This window comes from Rhinopithecus roxellana, chromosome 15 (assembly GCF_007565055.1).
Source record: "Rhinopithecus roxellana isolate Shanxi Qingling chromosome 15, ASM756505v1, whole genome shotgun sequence".
NCBI classification, from domain to species: Eukaryota; Metazoa; Chordata; class Mammalia; order Primates; family Cercopithecidae; genus Rhinopithecus; species Rhinopithecus roxellana.
Window position 1 is genome coordinate 38,574,740 of NC_044563.1, and position 20,600 is coordinate 38,595,339.

A 20,600-nucleotide genomic window follows, 5' to 3' on the forward strand; every position below is an offset into this window, starting at 1 on the left:
AATCCTATAACAAGCGTTGGCTAGGATGTGGAGAAATTGGAACACTTGCACTCTGTTGGTGGGCATGTAAATGCTGCAGCCGTTATGGAAAACAGTATGGAAGGTCCTCAAAATACTAAAAATGGAACTACCATAGGACCCAGAAATCCCGTTTGTGAATATGTGAGCTTGAAGGAGGTAATATAGCCAGTGGCTAAGGATACAGGCTCTACAGTCAAATTATCTGGTTTCAGAACCTGGTTTAACCACTTACTAGCTATATAACCCTCAGCAAAGTACATAACTTCCCTGTGCCTCAGTTTCCTCATCTATAAATTGAAGAAAATAATAGTACCTCCCTCTCAGAATTGTTTTTGGGGCTTAAATATGATAATTAATCCACATAAAGTCCTTAGAACAGTGTCTGGCATATAGTGAGCACTTAGTACATGCTAGGTGGAGACGTGTGGCAGGCAGTTGGAGATCCACAGGTACAGACAGCAGTCGTCTCCATGGGGATGAAAGTGAGCATCCAGGAAGCATTCACAGAACAGGGTCCTCAACCAGGTCTACAGATGAGAAGCACCTGAGTAGCATTTTCAAAGTACGTGGGGGTTCGCAACTCCGGCCCTCATAGGGTGTGATTTTGTAGTGTTGAAGTATTCTCTAAAATCTTATTTTGATATATATCCCTAGAGGAAAGCCACTCATATGGAGCAAAAAGTGACCCTAGAAGAAGCTTTGCAAACAAGTACAGCATTTTAGAAGTGCACAAAGGGGATTGGGAAGAAATGAGTGGATGGTAAAAGGATGATAGAGGATAGCACAAACAGTGTGTGTGTCTGTGTTGTCTTTAGGCTTCATCCAGCGTGGCTGCCGTGTGAGTCCAGGTGTTGGTTCACCCCAGATGTCAACCCAGGCAGAAATCTGGACCTAGATTTAAGTCCTTTTGATGGCTGAGGGTTTCATAGAGGGCCCAGAACTGAGGGGTCCAGAGGAAGATCCTAGAAGGATGAGGAGAAAGGTAGCCAGGTGGCACCTCTGACCAGACTTTTCAGAGTCAAGGAGGTGGAAGACAGGTTTTCCCAAATTTTGCTGTTTTAGCAAAAGCATTTTTATTTACAATCAGGGCCCACAGCATGAGGTCATTCCAAATATGTACACTGCTTGATGTCCTGGGCCTGGGTTTTACCATTCTTTTTCATTCTCTCAGCTCCTGATTCATCACCAAAAACCTATGGATCCAAGAAAAAATTCCAGTTAGTGGATTGACAGTGCCGAACCCTGGCAAACCAGGTAACAGCTATGGGCCCAGGAAACTGAAGACAGCCTTCAATCCATAGTTACTGAGCATGTGCTGTGCATTCAACTCAGTACTGAAAGATAGAGATAAGGAGAGGAAGTGTGGACATACTGTCACCAAGAAATCGATGCCTCCTTCTCCTCCAAATCGGGAATAAAGAGCAAATCTCTATAGTTTGTCAGTTTGTGTCTAGGGGGAGGGGAAACAGCGAGAACAGAAAACAATACGTGCCTGCCCAGGTCGCTGCAAACTCTGCCCAGGGCCAGGAAAAGTGGCTGAAGCTCAAAGAGAATCCTTAGGACTCTTCTGCACCTCTCTGGGACTGAGGCATGGACTGAGCGGCCTCCCTGGGTGGAGCACACTACCATTGCCATCATCAGGACTATAACACCTTCATTCCTAACAGTTAGGTCAAGGACCTCTAGTATTAGAATCAGATTCCTAGACCTGCCTCAAATTTCCAACATCAAAACCTTGTTGGCAGAGCCCAGAAGATTTGCATTTTTAACAAGCTCCCAGGTGGCTAGGTGACTAAGCACAGCACCCAGCCTAGATTCTTCACATTACAGGGGCAGAAAGAGGAACCAGAATAATGCTAAGAGGTCAGCACAACAAGAAAATTCTGGGCTCTTCATTCAGGAAAGCCGCTGGCTGGCCAAGGCCCCCAGGCACACTGTGGACATGCAGTACTTAGCCCACTGCACTTTGTCCCTGCCACACATTCCAAGGTGGGATGAGGGGGGACAGAAGTAGGGTGCTGCCATCAGACAGACTTGAGCTCCACATCTAGCTCTAAACATAGCTCTGAATTCTGGCAATTATTCCATGTTTTTGAGTTTCAGTTTCTTACTATGAAAATTGATCATAGTATCTTTTTCCAAGAGTTTTGTGGGGATTAAATGACATAATGCATATCAAGCCGTTACCACAATGCCTGGTACAAAGAACGCACTAATGGATGTTACTTGACACTAATTTATCAACAGACTGTGACCTCCCAGAGGGCAGGCAACATACCAGACAGACCTGGCCCACAGAGGGCACTCAGTTAGTGTTTGTGGAACTGAAGAAAGCTGTTAATTCTTTTGGCGCTAAACAAAGATCTGAGATTTCTACAAATATAAAGTCCAAAAATACATAACCATAGAAAGGAATTGGGGTACAGCTGCCCTTCCCCCACTTCCATGTCCCCGACCTCACTTTCTCTCCTCCCCTTCCTGTCCTTCTACTTCTCTTTTTTACTTTTGAGACAGGATCACACTGTCACTTTGTCACCCAGTCTGGAGTGCAGTGGTACAATCTCAGCTCACTGCAGCCTCAACTTCCTAGGCTGAAGTGATCATCCCACCTCAGCGTCCTGAGTAGTTGGGACCACAGGAATGGGCCACCATGCCCAGCTAATTTTTGTAGAGACAGGGTTTTGCCATGTTGCTCGGGCTGGTCTTGAACTCCTGGGTTCAAGCTGAGGCAGGGGTGAGGCACCACGCCCGGTGATAGCCCTTCCTTTCTTTGTATATGACTTTTCTCCTTCATTTTATGTAGTTATAATAACAAAAGCTAATAATTACTGGGTGCTAGCCACATGTCAGGCACTGTCCTCAGTTCTGCAGATGTATTATCCCAGTGAATCCTCACAACAACCTGGGAGGCTGACTATGGCACGATCCTCACTTTAAGATGAGTAAACTGAGGAACAGGGAGGGTAAGAGATTTTCACCAAATCACACAACCTGAATGTGATGGAACCAGGAAGGGAGGCCAAGCAGACTTTGTGCTCCAGATGCTGGAGAAGTGTGAGTATGTGTGTGTGTGTGTGTGTGTGTGTGGTGTTCCGTGTTGTTTGTGATGTGGTGGCTGTGTGTGTGTAACATATGTATGTGTACAGTGTGGAGTATGGTGGCTATGTGTGCATAGTGTGGTGTGTCTGTGGTGTGATGCATGTGTGGTTGTGATGTGTGTGTGATATGTGTGTGTGTGTGTGTAAGGAAGGTCAGTGGGGGAGTGTGGAATGCTTGGCCTCTGTACCTGCCCCACCTGAGGCCCTTGCAGAGTTACCAAGTTCCAGCCCTACTGACCTCTCTCTCTCATCCTTGCTAACAGGAAGAGATCCTGCCACACCGGGGGAAGGGGAGAAAGTAGCCAGGAGGCCAAGGGAGGAGGATGAGGGTCACCTATGAGAAGGAGTTGGGCTCTTCTGCCCCAGGCCTTTCCTCATTCTGTCCCTTCCTTGGTCTTGTGTGCACCAAGTCCCCAAGACACCACCAAGAGTGTTTGCCAGGTCCCGTGGCTGTGAGCATCTCCTGGATCAGCCTGAACCCATGGCACTGATGAGCTCCTTGTCCCAGCATGAAGTTCCCCCAGCCTTGGGGCTGTGATGCCAACAGGACAGTGTGGTCCAGCACGCTGCCTGGTCTCACCCTTGCAGCAGACTCACTCCCACCATTTCATGAGTTTGTCGTGCAGCTGGTGTGCCTCAGATCCAGGCTAGAGAGCATCTGCCTGGTGCTGCACACCAACGATGGGTGGAGCTGGGCTCTGCAGCCCCTCTGCATGGCTGCCCTTGGAAGAGTCCTGAATGCAGTGCCGTGGGTTCCAAAGGGCCAAGAGGATCCTCTTGTACTCCCTGCGGAAGTTTTGGTTCAGGAGCCCATAGACAATGGCATTCAGGCAGCTGTTGAAATAAGCCAGTAAGTAGCTAGTGACAAATAGCCCCTCAGGGATCTGGGGAGCCATTTCTTGTGGGTTGATGGCCACAGCGAGGCCGATGCAGTTAAGTGGGGCCCAGCAGACGGCAAAGATCACAAACACCACAAACATAGTAAGAAAGCTCCGCAAGTCGCTGGGCCTCAGGCACAGCGTGCTCTCTGGCTTGGCTTTCCTGCGGGCTTGGAGCACCAGCACCCAGATTCGCAGGTAGCAGAAGGACACGACAGCGATGGGGAGGAGAAAGTGGATGACCACCACTGCTGCCGTGTACTGGGTGCTGGCTGTCTGGATGAAGGTGCAGGAATAGATGCGTGGGTCGTACTCCAGGGACCCCACAAAGAAGTTGGGCAGCAAGGCCACCACGGTGAGGAGCCAGACAAGGCAGATGTGCAGAGGGGTGTGCCAGCGCCTGTAGATTCGGTGGTAGGCCACGCTGTGGCAGATGTAGCAGTAGCGGTTAATGGCGATGGCAGTGATGTTGAAGACAGAGCCGATGACGCTCAGGCCCATCACAAAGGCGCTGGCCTTACAGTGCTCCTCCCCCAAGGCCCAGCCGTCATAGAAGATGGCCACGAGGATTAGCGGGTAGGGGTACAAGGCCACCACCAGGTCAGCCAACGCCAGACTCACCAAGAACAAATTACCTGAAGCAGCAAACAGAGCAACAGTCAGCACGAGACCCCACGACTTAGATTCTGTAGAACATCCTACCCTCCACGAAGTTACTTTTGGTAATGTGAGTGGAAACAAAGTGGCTCTTAGAGGTGCAGAACTGAAGACTCAGATCGCATTTCTGCCATTCACTAGCTATATGACTGAGGCAAGCTATTTAAGCTCTCAGAACCCCATTTTCCTAATTTGTGAACTAGGGTCAGTGATACCTACCTCATAGTATAGCTGTAAGAATTAATGATACAAAGTTCTTGGGGATTTAACAGGTGCTCACACATGCTAACTGTTTCCATGATAGGCACAGATGCTCAGGGGCTTTGCATCATTTAAGCTCCAGCAAAGATTTCGGAGGAGGGGGGTCTGAAAGTCAGGAGTGTGGATTTCTCATCACTACCATCCCTCTCTCTCATTCCCTCACCTCCCCACACATCTCTCTGGTGGTCTCCTTTTGCATTTTCTCCCCACTGGTTAACAGGCTACTTTCTAAGTGTCTTTAAGTGGCTTTTGTAAATGTGAATTGCATTTTGCAGCTGGGCTAGAAGAAAGGTGTTGAGAGTGGGAACCATGTGTTTCTGGCATTCCCCTTTGTGCCCTGTCTGAGCCAGTACTCCCAGCCTTGTGGCCATGTTGACAGACACTTGCAGTAGTGGCACTGAGCCCCAGCCCTGTGGGGTGAGGAAGAGCTGTCAGCACTCCTAAGCCCACAGTCTCTGGGGGACCTCCCTGCTTTGCCTGCACCATGGCAGCCTTTCTGGACTATCTAGGCAATTATCCTTTGAATGGAGCCTTCTCCAACATCACCAAGCTTGGTCAACCAGAGAGAGCCTCAGGAAACCACACACCCATCAATTAATATGATTCAGGCATGTTCTAAGCTGAAGTCCTAGGGTGGAGGCAGGGCTTACTCCAAAAGAACACAATCTCTGCTCCTCAAGTGTTTGCATTCTAAAACCAACGCTGACTCACAAATAGAGCACCGAGAACCTAAAAGTTCGGACAATACAAAGCTCATAGTGTGAGCAGTTCCATCACTAATGCCAATTGTCTCATTCACCAAGTGTTGTACTTTTTGAATACCTACTGTATGCCCAAAAGATAACAGATTCTCCCTCCAGCAGGGGCCCTGAGTGATGTGGTGTGCACTGGGCATGGCTTTCAAATTTTCTGGTCTTTTACCACATGGTGAAGCCTCTGGTCTTAGGGTGGCTGAATGCAGAGGGTGGCTTGGGATGGTGTGCAGGAGTAACTCCCAAGTCAGCAAAGACACAGACATGGAAACTCCATGGCCACCATGTGTCTGTCCCATTGCCACAGAGGCTGTGATGGCTTCAGGGGTCCAGAGAGTCAGGCAGATGGAAAGAGCCCCCAGAGCACAGCAATTGGAGAGGCCAGGCTGTGGATGGATTCACAGGGTACAGAAAAAGGGAGGCTGAGAGCCACCCAGCTGGGAGTTCACCTGAGTCAGCCCTTCAAGTCAAGTAGACGCCATACCTGGACTTACCCACAAGGGTAGGGAAAGGACTGCCTCCAGCCCTCCCACATTCACGCCATCTCAAAGAAGATTTCCCGTAGCATGGTCTGTATGGGGATGGGAACCTGAAAGACCCTCGGGCAGCCTTCACGAAGGACCTATTTTGTCCTCAGAGATATGGAGTCAACCCCACTCAGAACCCATACAAGTCTACTGGAGTCCTAGGAGTTCTCAAGACCTAACTATAATACTACTGTGTCCACAGCTAGGTTAGGAAACCAGGGAGACAGGATGTAAATGAATAGAAAGGAGATTGTCTGGACAATTAGTGCGCTTGTGAGGTAGTGAGCTTCCCTGTCTCAAGACTGTCCACCAGGTTGGATGGCGAAGGAGAATCATGACTCGACTGAACTGCTGGATTCCTACCTACTCTACTATTTACAGATTTATTTACTTCATGGGTTAAAAATGGCCTCATTTCCTTTCTGGTTGGTAAAGCAAGGCAAAAAATGTGCAACAAGGACCTGCTTGGGATGTGGAGGGGTTTCGTGTCTTTTCATTTAATTCTCAGCCCATTGGCTGTCTCCACTGCTGGATCTCCATCTCTGACTCACCTACACAGACCTCACTTTGTTCCAAGATCACGAGGGATTCCCTCTCTCACATTGCTTGGCTTCAGCTGAATCAGGAGCCCTTGTCTCCTAGAATCTTAAGTGTCCTTTTGAAATCTAGAGGGTTGTGCTGATGTCAGAGCAACCTGGGATAATCTGAGTCCTGCCACTTTCTGGTCGAGTGAATTTGGGTGAGTTCCCGCATTCCTTTCTTGGTGACTATTCCTTCATGAGCTCACTTCTTTTCTTTCGGAGCGCTGCCACCACTTCCCCCTGCACACTCTTAGGGTTGGTTCTGTGAAGGGAATCACTTCTCTCCAGCACAGGAAGATGGGTCTCCACAGGACCCATTGGGCACCTAGCCCAGCAACACACAAGCTCTTGGCACTTGCAAGCTGAGCAGAGAAAGTCAAGAGCTGTTGGGAGCCGGTGCCAGCTCTGCCAGCTGTTTCCCTGGGAAGGCAGAGTCAAGTTCTGCTGTGTTAATGTGGCTTATCCCCTAATAATGCCCCAGAGGCTGGCAAACAGCTTGTAAATAGTAAGAAGAACACATTCAACTCCACGTGGAAAGTGATTCAATTACTATCCCCTATTACTCCGGCTGTTCCTAAAAGGCTGAAATCAGCCACTTCCTGCTGCAGATTCATCTGCCCAGACATCCCACTGTCTCCAGGCTTTCTCGGCACAATTCCAAATTAGGTGCATAAAATTCGTGTTTTGTCTTCCATCTGTAAGCAGCCAGGTTCTATGTGGATGATAGTCAAGGGGAGATCCAGTTCTCCATCCATTTCTTCCCCAGACAGGTGAGAAATCACTCAGTATGCACACAGCACTGCAGTCACTCTGTGCATAATGAATATTTATATCACGAGTCCTGGCGTGACTCGTTTCCATCTGCCTCCAGCAGATAGGGTGTATTAGTGGAGAGAGGCTTTGACAACAGGGCTTTGTTCACTAACATGGAATCCCCTTCCAGGATTTATACGCAGAGTGCATCCTTTCACACACACAACCATCACAGCTTCCTCCCTCTTCTCTTCCTCTCTCTTTCTTTCTGGAAAAAGTATTTCTTAATGGAGACCTGGTAATCTAGGAAAGAGCCAGCCAGTGCTGAGCTATCTAATATTCGTCAGATAGGAGAATTTTGGAAGGTAAAGCTCCCTGTAACCCTTGCCCCTTTTCTCTGTGCTCACCCTTCATGCTCAGAAGAAAAATTTGGTTAAACATAAATTCTCCTTGGTCATTGAGCTAAAAGACAAGATAGAAAGAGAGAATCATCAAGTCATTTGTGTGACAAATATTGCTGCATACATACTACGTTCTGCCTGTGACTATGTCAGATGGACAGGCTACCTCCCCTTACAAAGTTTATGGTCTCTTAGAGAAGACCATTAAACAAATAAAAACAAGGTGCCAAGAGGGTTATATTGGGGAAGTCAACAAATGATCTATGTTTTCTAACAGTGTTAAACTTTCTGTGCCTTGAGGTCTTCTTCCACTCTTCCATCTGTTTAAATGTGTAATAGATTTATTGAGTGCCTACCACATTCAAGTAAGACACAGTGATGGATGAAAAACATGGCCCTTGCCATTGAGATGCCCATGGACCTGTTGGGGAAACAACAGAGAAACAGTAGCCATTCAATGTGGTGAGAGCTGGAAGAAAGGCCAGAACAAGGTGGTGGGAACAGTGGGGAATTTGTGAGTCAACTTGGAACTGGGGACAATGGCAGGATATGGGGCTGGTCAGGCAGGACAATTCACCAAGGAGCCAGACAAAATTACCAAGACTTTTGCAACAGGACTCCTCACTCCCAGAATGGCTGTTTACCTTAAATGAGATCTTGTATGGGAAAGGTTATGAGAAATAATAATCCCCAAATTAATGTGAGATGTTCTTATTAGTTACGTTTTGGGGATGGGCATTTGAAGTAATTGACCATATCATTTATTCACAACTTGATTTTCAAACAAACACTAAAACAATGCATTCATTGTAAGCTCGTAATTAGATTCCCAAATCTCTTGAGAGCAGATACTTTTTCTTCCAAAGTCACATATTTATGAAAATCTTAGGATGTGTGGATGAATCATACAGGAGCTGAGTTGAAATCTAACTTTGATTTAGTTAAAAAATAAAAAATGGCTAATTAATAGAGTACACAGATATATAAAGGAGTACTTCAGTCACTTCAAAGAAGAAAATATATTTAAAAACATAAGAAGTATCCATTTTTAAAAATAACTAAGATGCTGTCACAAAACATTCTTCAATAACCATCAGAAGAGATCATTTTGAAATTCTGATAGGTAACATTTTATTACTTTACACAATAGCAACAAAACAATTGATATAACATGGTAAAATTGATAGTATAGTTTTACATAAACGGATTCCATTGTTTTTCACAAGAATTCCTTAAGGTTGATAGCATGATTTCTGTTTTATAGATAAAGAAACCCAGTTTGTATGAATTGCTCATAGCCATAACACAGAAAGATTGAGAAAGAACAAGAAGAGGAGAAAACCAAAGAAAAGAAACATCGAGAGAATTAAGAGAAAAGGTGTAGAGAGTTTCTTGGTCATCTACAAAAGTGAGAAAAGGCAGAAAAGTGCTTATTGGACTTGGCAATTAGGAAGTCAGCAGTGACATTAACAAGAGAAAATTCTATTGAGTGCTGTGGGATCCAATTTTGCCCTGGAGATTGCTCTATCGGTGTTGCCTTCAAGAGAAGGAGACAGAGAGTGGTGCTTAGGAAGGACTATCCCTTTGATAGGGAACTGTGGAGGGCTTTTTTTTCCTTTTCTTTCTCTCTTTCTCTCTCTTTTAAAGGAAAGAGACTTGAATCTGGCATATAATAAGCACCTAGTAATGTTAGCTATTATTTGTTATTGTTGTTTTATATTATTAGCTGTACTGACAGGTCAAGAAAGAGGCTCATAAGGTGGGACTGGGATCCCTGTGAGATACGTTGTGAGAAGTAGTAGGGAGATGAAGATGAAGAAAGTAGGACATTCCCTCTAGATGGTAAACTCCCTAAGAACTGGGGCTTTACTTCCCAATTCTCTATCTTCTACTCCTCCAGCAGTAAGTATTTTAAATTGTAAGAGCCAATAGGAGCTTTCAGTATTCTCTGAGTTTTGTGGTATATCATATCTGAATGCAGAATCCAGCTTTCTGGAGATAAAGACAGTCAAACATGAAAGTCTTTATCCCTTGAGCTACTGAGAGTTACGTGGAAGGAATTAAAGAGGATTATTAGCTTTCCTGATTATTCAGCTAAAGACATAATGATGGGATTTAAAAACTGTTCATTTTTGCTCAGTGAAGAGGCAATAAGGTATTCACAGCTGAAATGCAAAGTTGGACAGCTCAAGAAACATTCGGGAAGGAGTCCAAGGTAGCCCAGTTTGGTCTTGCATGCTGAGCAGGTCAAAAGACACCTGACGCCAAGTGATATCTCAATGAATGGTCGGTGGTAGGATAGAAGCCTGGATGGAGTGGGCTCCACTTCATCCTGGAATTCCTGGAGGGTAGAGGCTGTGGGCCTATTAAGCATTTCCCTCTAGGCTTTCCAGAGCCTTTGTCCAGAACCACACGGCTTATCAAGCATCATTGGCTGCCTCAGTCAACAAGTGTTGGAAGAGAAGAGGCAAGGAACAGGCGCCACAGTTCTTTTCTAATCTAACTGGGGAAGCAAAGCACCTGCAGAGGCAGAATATTCCCACCAAGAACCTCCCAGGCAGTTACTCGTTCTGGATAGGAGATGGTGTGAATTCTCAGCATCAGTGGGGACCTGGAGGAGGGGCTGCTTTGCCAGCATAGACAGAGTGACCTTGGACAAAGATCTGTGTGTTCAGCAAGCAAATCCTCCATGTTTTCCTAGGGAATCTTAACATCAAATAGTTCATATATTTCTGCTTTACCAATCATCAGCATACCCCAGAAATGCCAATTTGTGCATTCACTAAACCTCCCAGACAGCCTCTTTAACCCATTTGCAGCACAAAAATCCATTGTCAGACCATAGCTTTTGACTGTTACTTGGAAAACTAAGGTGGGTGTGCCTATGGAGCCAGGAATAACTGGTGTTGTTGCGCCTTCCTCTCTGATAACGGAGTGTACTTGGATGTTACAGTGAGGACATGGTTCTCTCAGCTCTCTTACATGGCCTGCATATTACAGGCAGCTTAAAAGTGGCAACCTTGGGCCAGACCAAGAAAGGGGCTGTATTATAAAGGGGCTGTATTAGTCTGTTTTCATGCTGCTGATAAAGACATACCCAAGGCCAGGCACAGTGGCTCACACCTGTCATCCCAGCACTTTGGGAGGCTGAGGCAGGCGGATCACCTGAGGTCAGGAGTTTGAGACCAGCCTGACCAACATGGAGAAACCCCGTCTCTACTAAAAAACACAAAATTAGTTGGGTGTGGTGGTGCATGCCTGTAATCCTAGCTACTCGGGAGGCTGAGGCAGGAGAATAGCTTGAACCCAGGAGGCAGAGGTTGTGGTGAGCCAAGATCATGCCATTGCACTCCGGCGTGGGCAATAAGAGTGAAACTCCATCTCAAAAAAAAAAAAAAAAAAAAAAAAAAGAAAAGACATACCCATGGCTGTGCAACTTACAAAAGAAAGAGGTTTCATTAGGCTTACAGTTCCACATGGCTGGGGAAGTCTCCCAATCATGGTGGAAAGCAAGGAAGAGCAAGTCGTGTCTTATGTGGATGGCAGCAGGCAAAGAGAGAGAGCTTGTGCAGGGGAGCTTCTCTTTTTCCATCAGATCTCATGAGATTTATTCACTATTGTGAGAACAGCATGGAAAAGACTTGCTCCCATGAATGAATTACTTCCCACCAGGTCCCTCCTACATGTGGGAATTCAAGATGAGATGTGGGCGGGGACACAGCCAAACCATGTCAGGGGCAAACTGCCCGAGAGGAATCACTAGGGTACAACCATGGCATGGCTGGAAAGTGCTGAGCAACTTTAGCAACACAGGAGAATCACAGAACAGGCATGCCTTCATGTACAAGGTGCCAATAGTCAGCTTAAAGTGAGATATACTTTGGGCTGTTATCAAAGCAATTCAGTTTCATGAAAACCCATATTGATTACTTATGCAGTGCTGAGTACTGTAACTGAGGTCTATCCCAGCTCATGGAGCAAAATCAGTTAATTTTCCCCCACTACCTGGTGTCTTGTCTATTTCCATTTGTCTCATCAGAGATGTGTTCTGTTCTAACTATGCGTCTGGCTCTGTGGACAGAAACTGAATGAAAGTGTCTGCTCTCCACAGGTGCACAGTCCAGTGGGGAGGGACAAAGAACAATAGTACAGTGAGGGGGGTGCTGTACTGGGGAGGGCACAGGTATCTGAGAAGCCCAACAAAGGAGACACTTACTATCCCCTTCATGGTATTAATAATCTACATTGATAATCCTGCAGGGGAGTTAGGGAAGGGGTTGAAGGAGGAGCAGTTATTGACTGGGCAGAAGAGGCTGAGAAAGTACATCAGGGAGTGCAGACCCTTTGGGAAGTGGCAACAGTTCACTGTGGCACCAGTGAGAGGAGGGCGATGAGGCTGTAAGTTAGGTGGGCTAGGCCAGTTACAAATGGCTATGGGAGCTGTGCTCTGGAGTTGAACGCTGTTCTGGAGAGGGAGGGCAGCCACTAAAGACAGGGCAACTCTTGGCAGTGGTAACAGCGACTGGAGGAGGGAGCAGGAAAAGCTTTCAAGCACTGTGGGTAGTGTTTGCTCAAGAGATGATGAAGGCATGAAATGGGGACAGTAAGAATAAGGAGGCAGGAAAGGGAGAAACTGAGAAATAGTGGAAGGTAAAATCATTAGGACATGTGGAATGAAAGAGTAGGAGGAACCAAAGGAGTGAAAGAGTAGGAGGAACTACAGGTATCCGAGAGATGAAGAGAAAAAGGAGATCCAAAAACTAGCACCAGGTAAGCCAAGGGAATGAAAGGTCCTACAGAGGGAGTGGCCCTCAGTGTCACACACAGCACAGAGGAACATTTCCAGAGAATGGAGCTCAGAGGACTGAGGATGAATGGGAAGCAATGGGGTAGAGACAGTGGATGTCCACAACTACATTAAAATGTCCGGCTGAAAAGGGAGGGAGAGACGTAGTGATGAAGTTAGGAGGGACATGAAGTCAAGAAAAGAGTCTTTTGTTCTTTTAAAACAGGAGACTTTAGGCGGCCGGGCGCGGTGGCTCAAGCCTGTAATCCCAGCACTTTGGGAGGCCGAGACGGGTGGATCACGAGGTCAGGAGATCGAGACCATCCTGGCTAACATGGTGAAACCCCGTCTCTACTAAAAAATACAAAAAAACTAGCAGGGCGAGGTGGCGGGCGCCTGTAGTCCCAGCTACTCGGGAGGCTGAGGCAGGAGAATGGCGTAAACCCGGGAGGCGGAGCTTGCAGTGAGCTGAGATCCGGCCACTGTACTCCAGCCCGGGCGACAGAGCAAGACTCCGCCTCAAAAAAAACAACAACAACAAAAAAAAAAAACAAAAAAAAAAAACAGGAGACTTTGTGTATAGTGTGTGTGTGTAAAATGGAGGAAGTTTCCAGAAGAGAGAAAGGAACAGCTCAAAAATGCAAGAGATAAATATTAGTGAGGTGTAGCTCAAGGGTCAGGACAGCAGTGACGAGCCCAGGAGGGAAAGTTCTCAACTGTTCTCAGGAGAGTCCAAAGTGTGGCAAGTCCCTGGGAAGCACACTCTGACAAGCGTAAGGTGCCAACTCAGTGCCATGGGCTGTGCGAGACACTGAGAATGTAGCGAAGAGTGAACACATTTGGCCTTACCTTTTAAGTTGGGTCAGTGCTCTGACCCTACCTCCCACCTTGCCTCCACTCCTCCCTGTCTGCCTTTCTCTAGTGCTATCTCTGAAGTCAACCCACCACATGCAGCAACCGAAGCTGCAGATAGGATATCCCTGAAAAAAAGGACAATTAATGTAACCACTCACCCTGCCATCAGGAGCGACACTGTTAGGGATGATACAGAGCTGCTCCGCAGAGGAACTGGGTTTGTGATAGGCAAGGCAAGTGTCTCCTGGGAAACATGCTGTGATCTCAATATGGTCTATGCATCTTGGCTATCGGAAATATATGTATTCTCATTGTCACAGACTTAATTTTTTAATACCAATGATGTAAGGAGCCAGACTTCACTATGGAAAGGTCTGAAGAAACGTTTCTTAAAGTAAATCCAAGCTCTTCAGTAAGAAAGGCCTGATTAAGAGTAGAGTGGGTTCTAACTATTCAAAGAGCTGTAGGTTTTAAGCATCTTTTGAAATCTCACTCTGCTGAGATCATTTAGTTCAAGTCAGTACTACAATTGTTTGTGACTATCACCAATAAAGCCAGTGGTCACATAAGAACTGGTTAAATTGCAAGACTGTAGCAGTGGCAGGAATTGATGTCATTTAGATATAGTGTTAATTTTTTTTTTTTTTTCGGGTGCTGGGCTGTAGCAGACACATCGGGAGGTAGGAAAGATAGAACAGAAGATATGCCAGCAATTGAACATGCTCATGACCCTCCCCAGTGATGCTCTCAAATTGGTAAGGATTCTGTAGACCCTGCCAGGATCACAGAAAAGCCTAGCCCTTTGTAGGATGCAGTGGAGGAGGGGTGCTTTTCTCCTTCCAGCAAAAGGAAGCAACCCCTACTTCCCTCAACCACCTTTCTCATGGTGGGCAATCCAAATTACTGAGTAGGGAGCCACGACCTGACAGACCTGCTCTAAATACTCAATAAGTCAGGGACAGAAGGGGCCAATGTCAGAACCAGGAGGGCCCATTTCTCCCCCGCAGAGCCAGGAGTTGTCTCCCTTTTGCCTCCCTGTTCAGGGAATGAATGTTTATGATGGCTGCAAGGGACAATGTGTCAAAAATATTAAATGCAGTTTTCTAATCATAACCTGTTCTTCCCTAATATATAAGCTTTTCTTCAAAGGACACAATATTTTGAACCATGTGTACCAGAAAACAGCCACCACTACCGAAGTGGCTGAGTTAGAAAGCTTACTTCTTCTTCATAATGTTATGTTTCACATATGATGGCTGGATACTCACTGTTGGAGCAGTTTTTTGTTTATTTTTTCAGATAAAAATCCTAGAGTCAGCCAGACGCAGTGGCTCATGCCTGTGATCCCAGCACTTTGGGAAGCTGAGGCGGGTGGATCACTTGATTGAGGTCAGGGGTTTGAGACCAGCCTGGCCAACATGGTAAAACCCTGTCTCTACCAAAAACATAAAAAATTACCCTGGTGTAGTGTCACACGCCTGTAATCTCAGCTGCTCACGACCCTGAAGCAGGAGAAACCCTTGAACCTGGGAGACGGAGGTTGCAGTGAGCCTAGACTGTGCCACTGCACTCCAGCCTGGGCGACAGAGCGAGAGAATCCATCTCAAAAAAAAAAAAAAAAGAAAAAAAAAAGAAAAAATTCTAGAGTCACAGGCCACACCAAATAGATATTACCATTTGCTAAAAATGGTCTAACTCCTTAAAAAAGCATTTTTAAGCTATATAATTGTTTTTCTGCTGCTATCTTTCCATTTTAATTCACTGTAATATTTGAATTTGCCCCCAAAGCCCAAATTGAGAGACTGCAAAATTAACAGGTCACTGAGCTCCCTCCTAGGCTGAAATGGTCAGCATGCCCCATGACCTGTGAGGGTGAGAGTTCAGACACCGACCCCTCCCCCCAACTCTGGTTTTCTTTCTTTGAAGACCTGACTAGGGGAATATTGAAATGAGAGTGGATTGAAATAGGAGAAATATTTTCAGGATTGCAACACGATTTAGCCAAATCATTGCTTTAATTTTCACAGTTAATCCCAGGAATTCCCAGTCTTCAGAAAAGACCACAATATTTCAAAGCAATTTAGGTCAGTCCAAGCAGAATCTGCAATTTCTGCATTTACACTCTGTCCACTGGAATTGGGTCTTCAGATGACCTGGAGATAAGTTTTTGACACAAAACCTACTGAAATGCTTCCATTGATTAACTCGTTTTTACAGCAAGGACTTTCTAAGCAACTACTACATAAAGCTACAGTGCTTGGCAAGGAAGGAAGTGGGGTGTCAAGCACAAGTGGTGTTCTGTGGCCTGATGTGGGCAGCTCTGGAAAGGCACACATTGGAGCGCGACGGGTAGCGATGGCATCCAGCAGCGTGGGTTCCCACAGCGCCAAAAAGCGCGCCAGTAAAACTTTCCGTAATTCCCTCTGTGCCAAGTGCATCCTGGGCAGTCGCATTTCGGAGGGGCAGAACTCACCCTAACTTTTGAGTGCAGAGTCAAACTTAGGGACTAGGTTAGAGTGAAGGGAAAGGGGAGCCCGGGCTGAGGAGGGAAAAGGCAGCGCATATCCCGGGGTCACGGACAAGACCAGAGGACAAGGAAGGGCCCTACCCCAGCACCCCGCGTCAGGAATGGTGCTTACCTGCGTTTCGGAGCTTGCGGTTCCTGAGCACTGAGAGGATCACCAGGAGGTTGCCCACAACGTCCACGGCGGTGGTGACGATGAGCACCACGGATAGAGCGGGAGCCACCCAGGGAGGTCGAGGGGTCCTGGAGGGTTGCGCGCTGCCAGTACCCAACCAGCCCGGGCGCACTGCCCACCCGCCGGCCTCGCAGCAGTTGGCGAAGGAGCCGTTCTCTGACATCGCAGACTCTCCCGCGCTGCGCTTTGGCCACCGCGCGGCCCCGGACAGCCGCAGGGCGAGCGCAGTACTGAGCTGGGTGCTCCCTTCCCTGCCCAGCTCCTGTGTGCAAGGGAGGAGGCCAGTGGGGAGGGGTCTGGAGGAGATAACTAATTAAGCGTGGGCAGAGGATGGAGAAAAATATAGGAATGGGAGGAGGACTTGGGGTGCAGCCGTTGCAGAAAGGAGTGCGTCCCTCAGCGGTGCGCTCAGGAACAGCTGGGACCGCACAGCTATCTCTGCCACCCCGCCCCCAGCACGTGCCTAGCTCATCTCAGGCCGCGGAGCGCGTCTAGCCTATGTCCCTCGGTACACAACTACACCCGAGACCCCGATTTCCTCCACAGCGTCCCCAAGAGAAGCTGTGTCCAGCTAGGGACATCCAAGCCAGGTTTATAGACTGGAGAAGGTGCTGATGGTCGGGACCTCCCATCGGTTGTCAAGAAAGGCAAGGCTTGAGGTCCCACAGGGCTGTGCAGCTCGAAAGAGAATGCAGCTCCTAAGATGTGGGGACAGAGCCCAGAACAAAGTAGTGTAGACTTATATTCTAGGGAGCTGCAGAAAAATACGAACCTAGCCATTTTCCGAGCACTTGCTGGGTATTGTGGGGGGCATTAGTGATGTCTCTACTTGGTCCTCTTTATAAAGCCAATACTTCAATATATTTACCAATATATATTTACACATAATACTTAAATAGATGTATGGCCAATATTGGGGGTTATGATGTGGTTTTTGGAGGGGTTAGGACAAGAAAAAGAGTGAGGCATGATTACAATAAAGAAGGAACTCGGGTGCCCTTTATTGAAAGTGTTTGAGTCGTGATCTGGTGATAATAATAATAGATAACTTCTCTTGGGGGATAATCTTATGCCAAGTTTGTCCTAAGCACTTTTCACACTCACTAGAATCACTAAAATCAAAATGACTGATTATCCTAAATTTGTGGAGGAAGTTAAGCAACCAGAACTCTCATACAGTGCTTTTATGAGAATGCAAAATGGTACAGCTACTTTGAAGAGCTGTCTGTTAGCTCCTAATAAAGTTAAACATACACCTATTCTATGACCAGAAGTTCCAAATGAAAAGGAAATATATTTCCACAAAAAGACATGTACAAGAATGTCCAGAGCAGCCTTGTTTGTAGGAGCTCAAATCTGGAAACACCCGCAATTTCCATCAACAGAAGAATGGATAAACAAATTGTGGTATGACTATGAGATGGAATACCACTCAGCTATAAAGATGATTGACCTACACAACAGCATGAATTGATCACAAATATGTTGTATTGAACAAAAGAAGCCAGATACCAAAAAATATATACTATATTATTCCAATTATATGAAGTCCAAAATCAGGAAAAATTAATATATTTTCTGATAGAAATCAGAAAAGTGGTTACATTTGAGGGTGGGTATTGAGAAACGAACACCAAATAATTTCTGGATTGTTATTTTTACATATGTTATTTTACATAAATTGTATTGCCCCTCTCCCTTAAAGGGGGGAAAAAAGAAGGAAGGATGCAATGCAGAGGGAGGGGCTGATGAGGCAGAGGTGTGAGTGGATGATGAAGGGAAGGGAGAGGGAAGGGAGAGGTGAAGTGAGCTCATCCTTGAAGTGAGCTAGTCCAGAACTCCTTAAAGTGAGCTCATCCAAAATCCAAGGAAGGAATATTATTTGTTAGGAGAGGGAGGCTTTCTTTCTTGTAGTAGAAAGGAATCAGAAGCCAGATGCAAATTCAGATGCGCTTCTAAACTGGTGTGAGGAAATAAGAGAGCTCCTGTCTGGCTTCTGTATTCTCAGGGAGTTAGAGGCTACTCATTAGCCAGGATTCAGGGAAACAGTGTGGGAGGTTTGAAGACAAAAAAAGGTATGAAGGAGCATTTCAGAAACTGGGAACATTAACTAGTAAAGTGTAACAGGTGTGTCAGGAGCATGAATGCCCCCTGCAGCTTGAGATGATGGCTTCAAATGATGCCACTCAGCCTGGCCAGTGGTTGTTATCAGCAACTTGGAGCTGCTCAGGACAGGCATGGAGAAGGCAGGGTGAATTTCAGTCAGAATTGGGGTCTGCTGGGTAGGAGCAAATAACAGAAGAAAGTTCAGGGGCCTGGTGAGAAGATGGATCCTGGGGTTTAAGTTAATGAGGGGTGATGAGAAAACAGAGGGGCTGATGGGCTGTGAGACAAAGGCAGAGTCAAGAGATTGGAGGCCCTGTGACGTCAAAGATTTGTGGTGAGTGAATTAGGAAATGTAAGTCGTGGTGCTGAAAGGGTGAGTTGTTTGAGATGTCTAAGGGGTGTAGATTCTGTTGCTGTGAAGGCTCTGATGGTGATTATGGGGAATGGGTTTCTGGTGGAAGGTGAGAAAAATGTTGTTAGAGATGAGAAGGTCAAGGAACTGAGAAGTCGGGGGTGGATATTAGGAAGTCGGGGGTGAGAAAAGGAAAACTATGAGTCAGCAGGCGAATCCCCAGTCAATGAGAAGGAATGACCAACAGGTCTGCAGGAGAGCAACAGGAAAGGGGAAAGAGACGCCAATGGGCAGTGTGAAAGCCAAGGGGCTTTTTCAGGAAGAAGAGACCGCCACGCCTTCCCTGTCTTACAGGTGAAAACACTTCGTGGCACTTCTTAGCTTTCACAGGAAAACATAGCAATAGGTGAGTTGGACACAGTATAAGTTGCCTCCATCCAGCCACACCCTCTAATAACACACTTTTGGTTAACTGAGCATGAAACATAGGAATTTGCCCTATGCTGCCTTGGAATGTGATTGTCCATAATAGCATATCTCAAGATAGGCACAGAGAATTGGGATGTTAACCCGCCTAAGAAGTCAATTCTATATCCTGGCATGGCTGGCCAGGCTGTGCCTTAAAAGAGTGGGGGAATGGTACAGCCACTTTGGAAGACAGTTTGGTGATGCATTACAAAACAGCACATACCCTTACCTTAGCATGGAGCAATTGTGTTCCTTAGTACTTACCCAAGTGAGTTGAAAAATCAATGTCCATAGAAAGACCTGGGCACCGATGTTTATAGCAATTTTACTCATAATTCCCAAACTTGGAAGCAACCAAGATGTCCTTCAATAGGTGAATAAATAAACTAACTGTGTGGCACATCCAGGCGATGGAATATTATTCTGTGTTAAAAAGGAATGAGCCATGATGCCATGAACAGACATGGAGGAACCTTAAATGCATATTACTAAGTGAAATAAGCCAATCTGAAAGGGCTGCATACTGTTTGATTCCAATTACATGACATTCTGGAAAAGGCAAAATTATGCATACAGTAAAAAGATTAGTGGTTGCTAGGAGTTTGGGGTGAGGGAAAGATGAACAGGTTGAGCATGGTGGATTTTTAAGGCAGAGGAACTGTTCCATATGATACTATAATGGGTAATACATGTCATTATACATTTGTCAAAACCCAAAGAATGTACAACACCAAGAGTGAACTGTAATGTAAACTATTGCATTGCAGACACTGCTGTGCCTGAATATAAACTAAAAAGATTATTTGTACAATAGGTAAAAATACTAGTTGCTGCCAACAGTGTAATGAAATTTTATGGGAAGAAAATAAAACTCTGGAGGAGAGGGAAAAAGACAAATAAGAGCGTTTCAAGATTTCTAGATGGTTTCTCAAAGAAATAAATCAACATTTTGAATGCTTACAGAGTATCCTAGGATTTAAAAATTGAGCAGAACTGCTTTTCTCAACACCTATCTCAAGTTCAAACTCAAATTAATATCTGCGCATAGAAGCTCATTGTCATGCATCCCAACAGTAACACCTTTTACTCCAGAGAGTACTTCAAACCTCTCCCAAACATCTTTCAACCAGGATATCTTGGGAGGCAGCAGTGATTGGCCCAGCTAGGAAAGAAGGAAACAGACTGTCAGAGAAGCGAATTGCCAAAGTTAGTGGCTGATGAGTGACCGGCGGCATTATGCAATCTGTTTTATTAAGTGTGTAATGAGGTCCAGGCACAGTGGCTCACACCTGTAATCCCAACACTTTGCGGGGGCCGAGGCCAGAGGATCACTTGAGGCCAGGAGTTTGAGACCAGTCTAGGTAACAAAGTGAGACCTTGTCTGTACAAAAAATAAAATAATTAG

The 20,600-nt window shown here is 46.1% G+C and overlaps 1 protein-coding gene across 1 annotated transcript; it reads right to left on the reverse strand.

Moving 5' to 3' along the window:
- Positions 1-3,298: 3,298 nt before the first annotated feature.
- Positions 3,299-16,525, reverse strand: MTNR1B (melatonin receptor 1B). Its single transcript, XM_010357364.1, has 2 exons — positions 16,210-16,525; positions 3,299-4,632 (listed from the first exon to the last, which is right to left on the reverse strand). The coding sequence occupies exons 1-2, from the start codon at positions 16,430-16,432 to the stop codon at positions 3,767-3,769; spliced, it is 1,089 nt and encodes a 362-aa protein (XP_010355666.1). The 5' UTR covers positions 16,433-16,525; the 3' UTR covers positions 3,299-3,766.
- Positions 16,526-20,600: the final 4,075 nt, after the last annotated feature.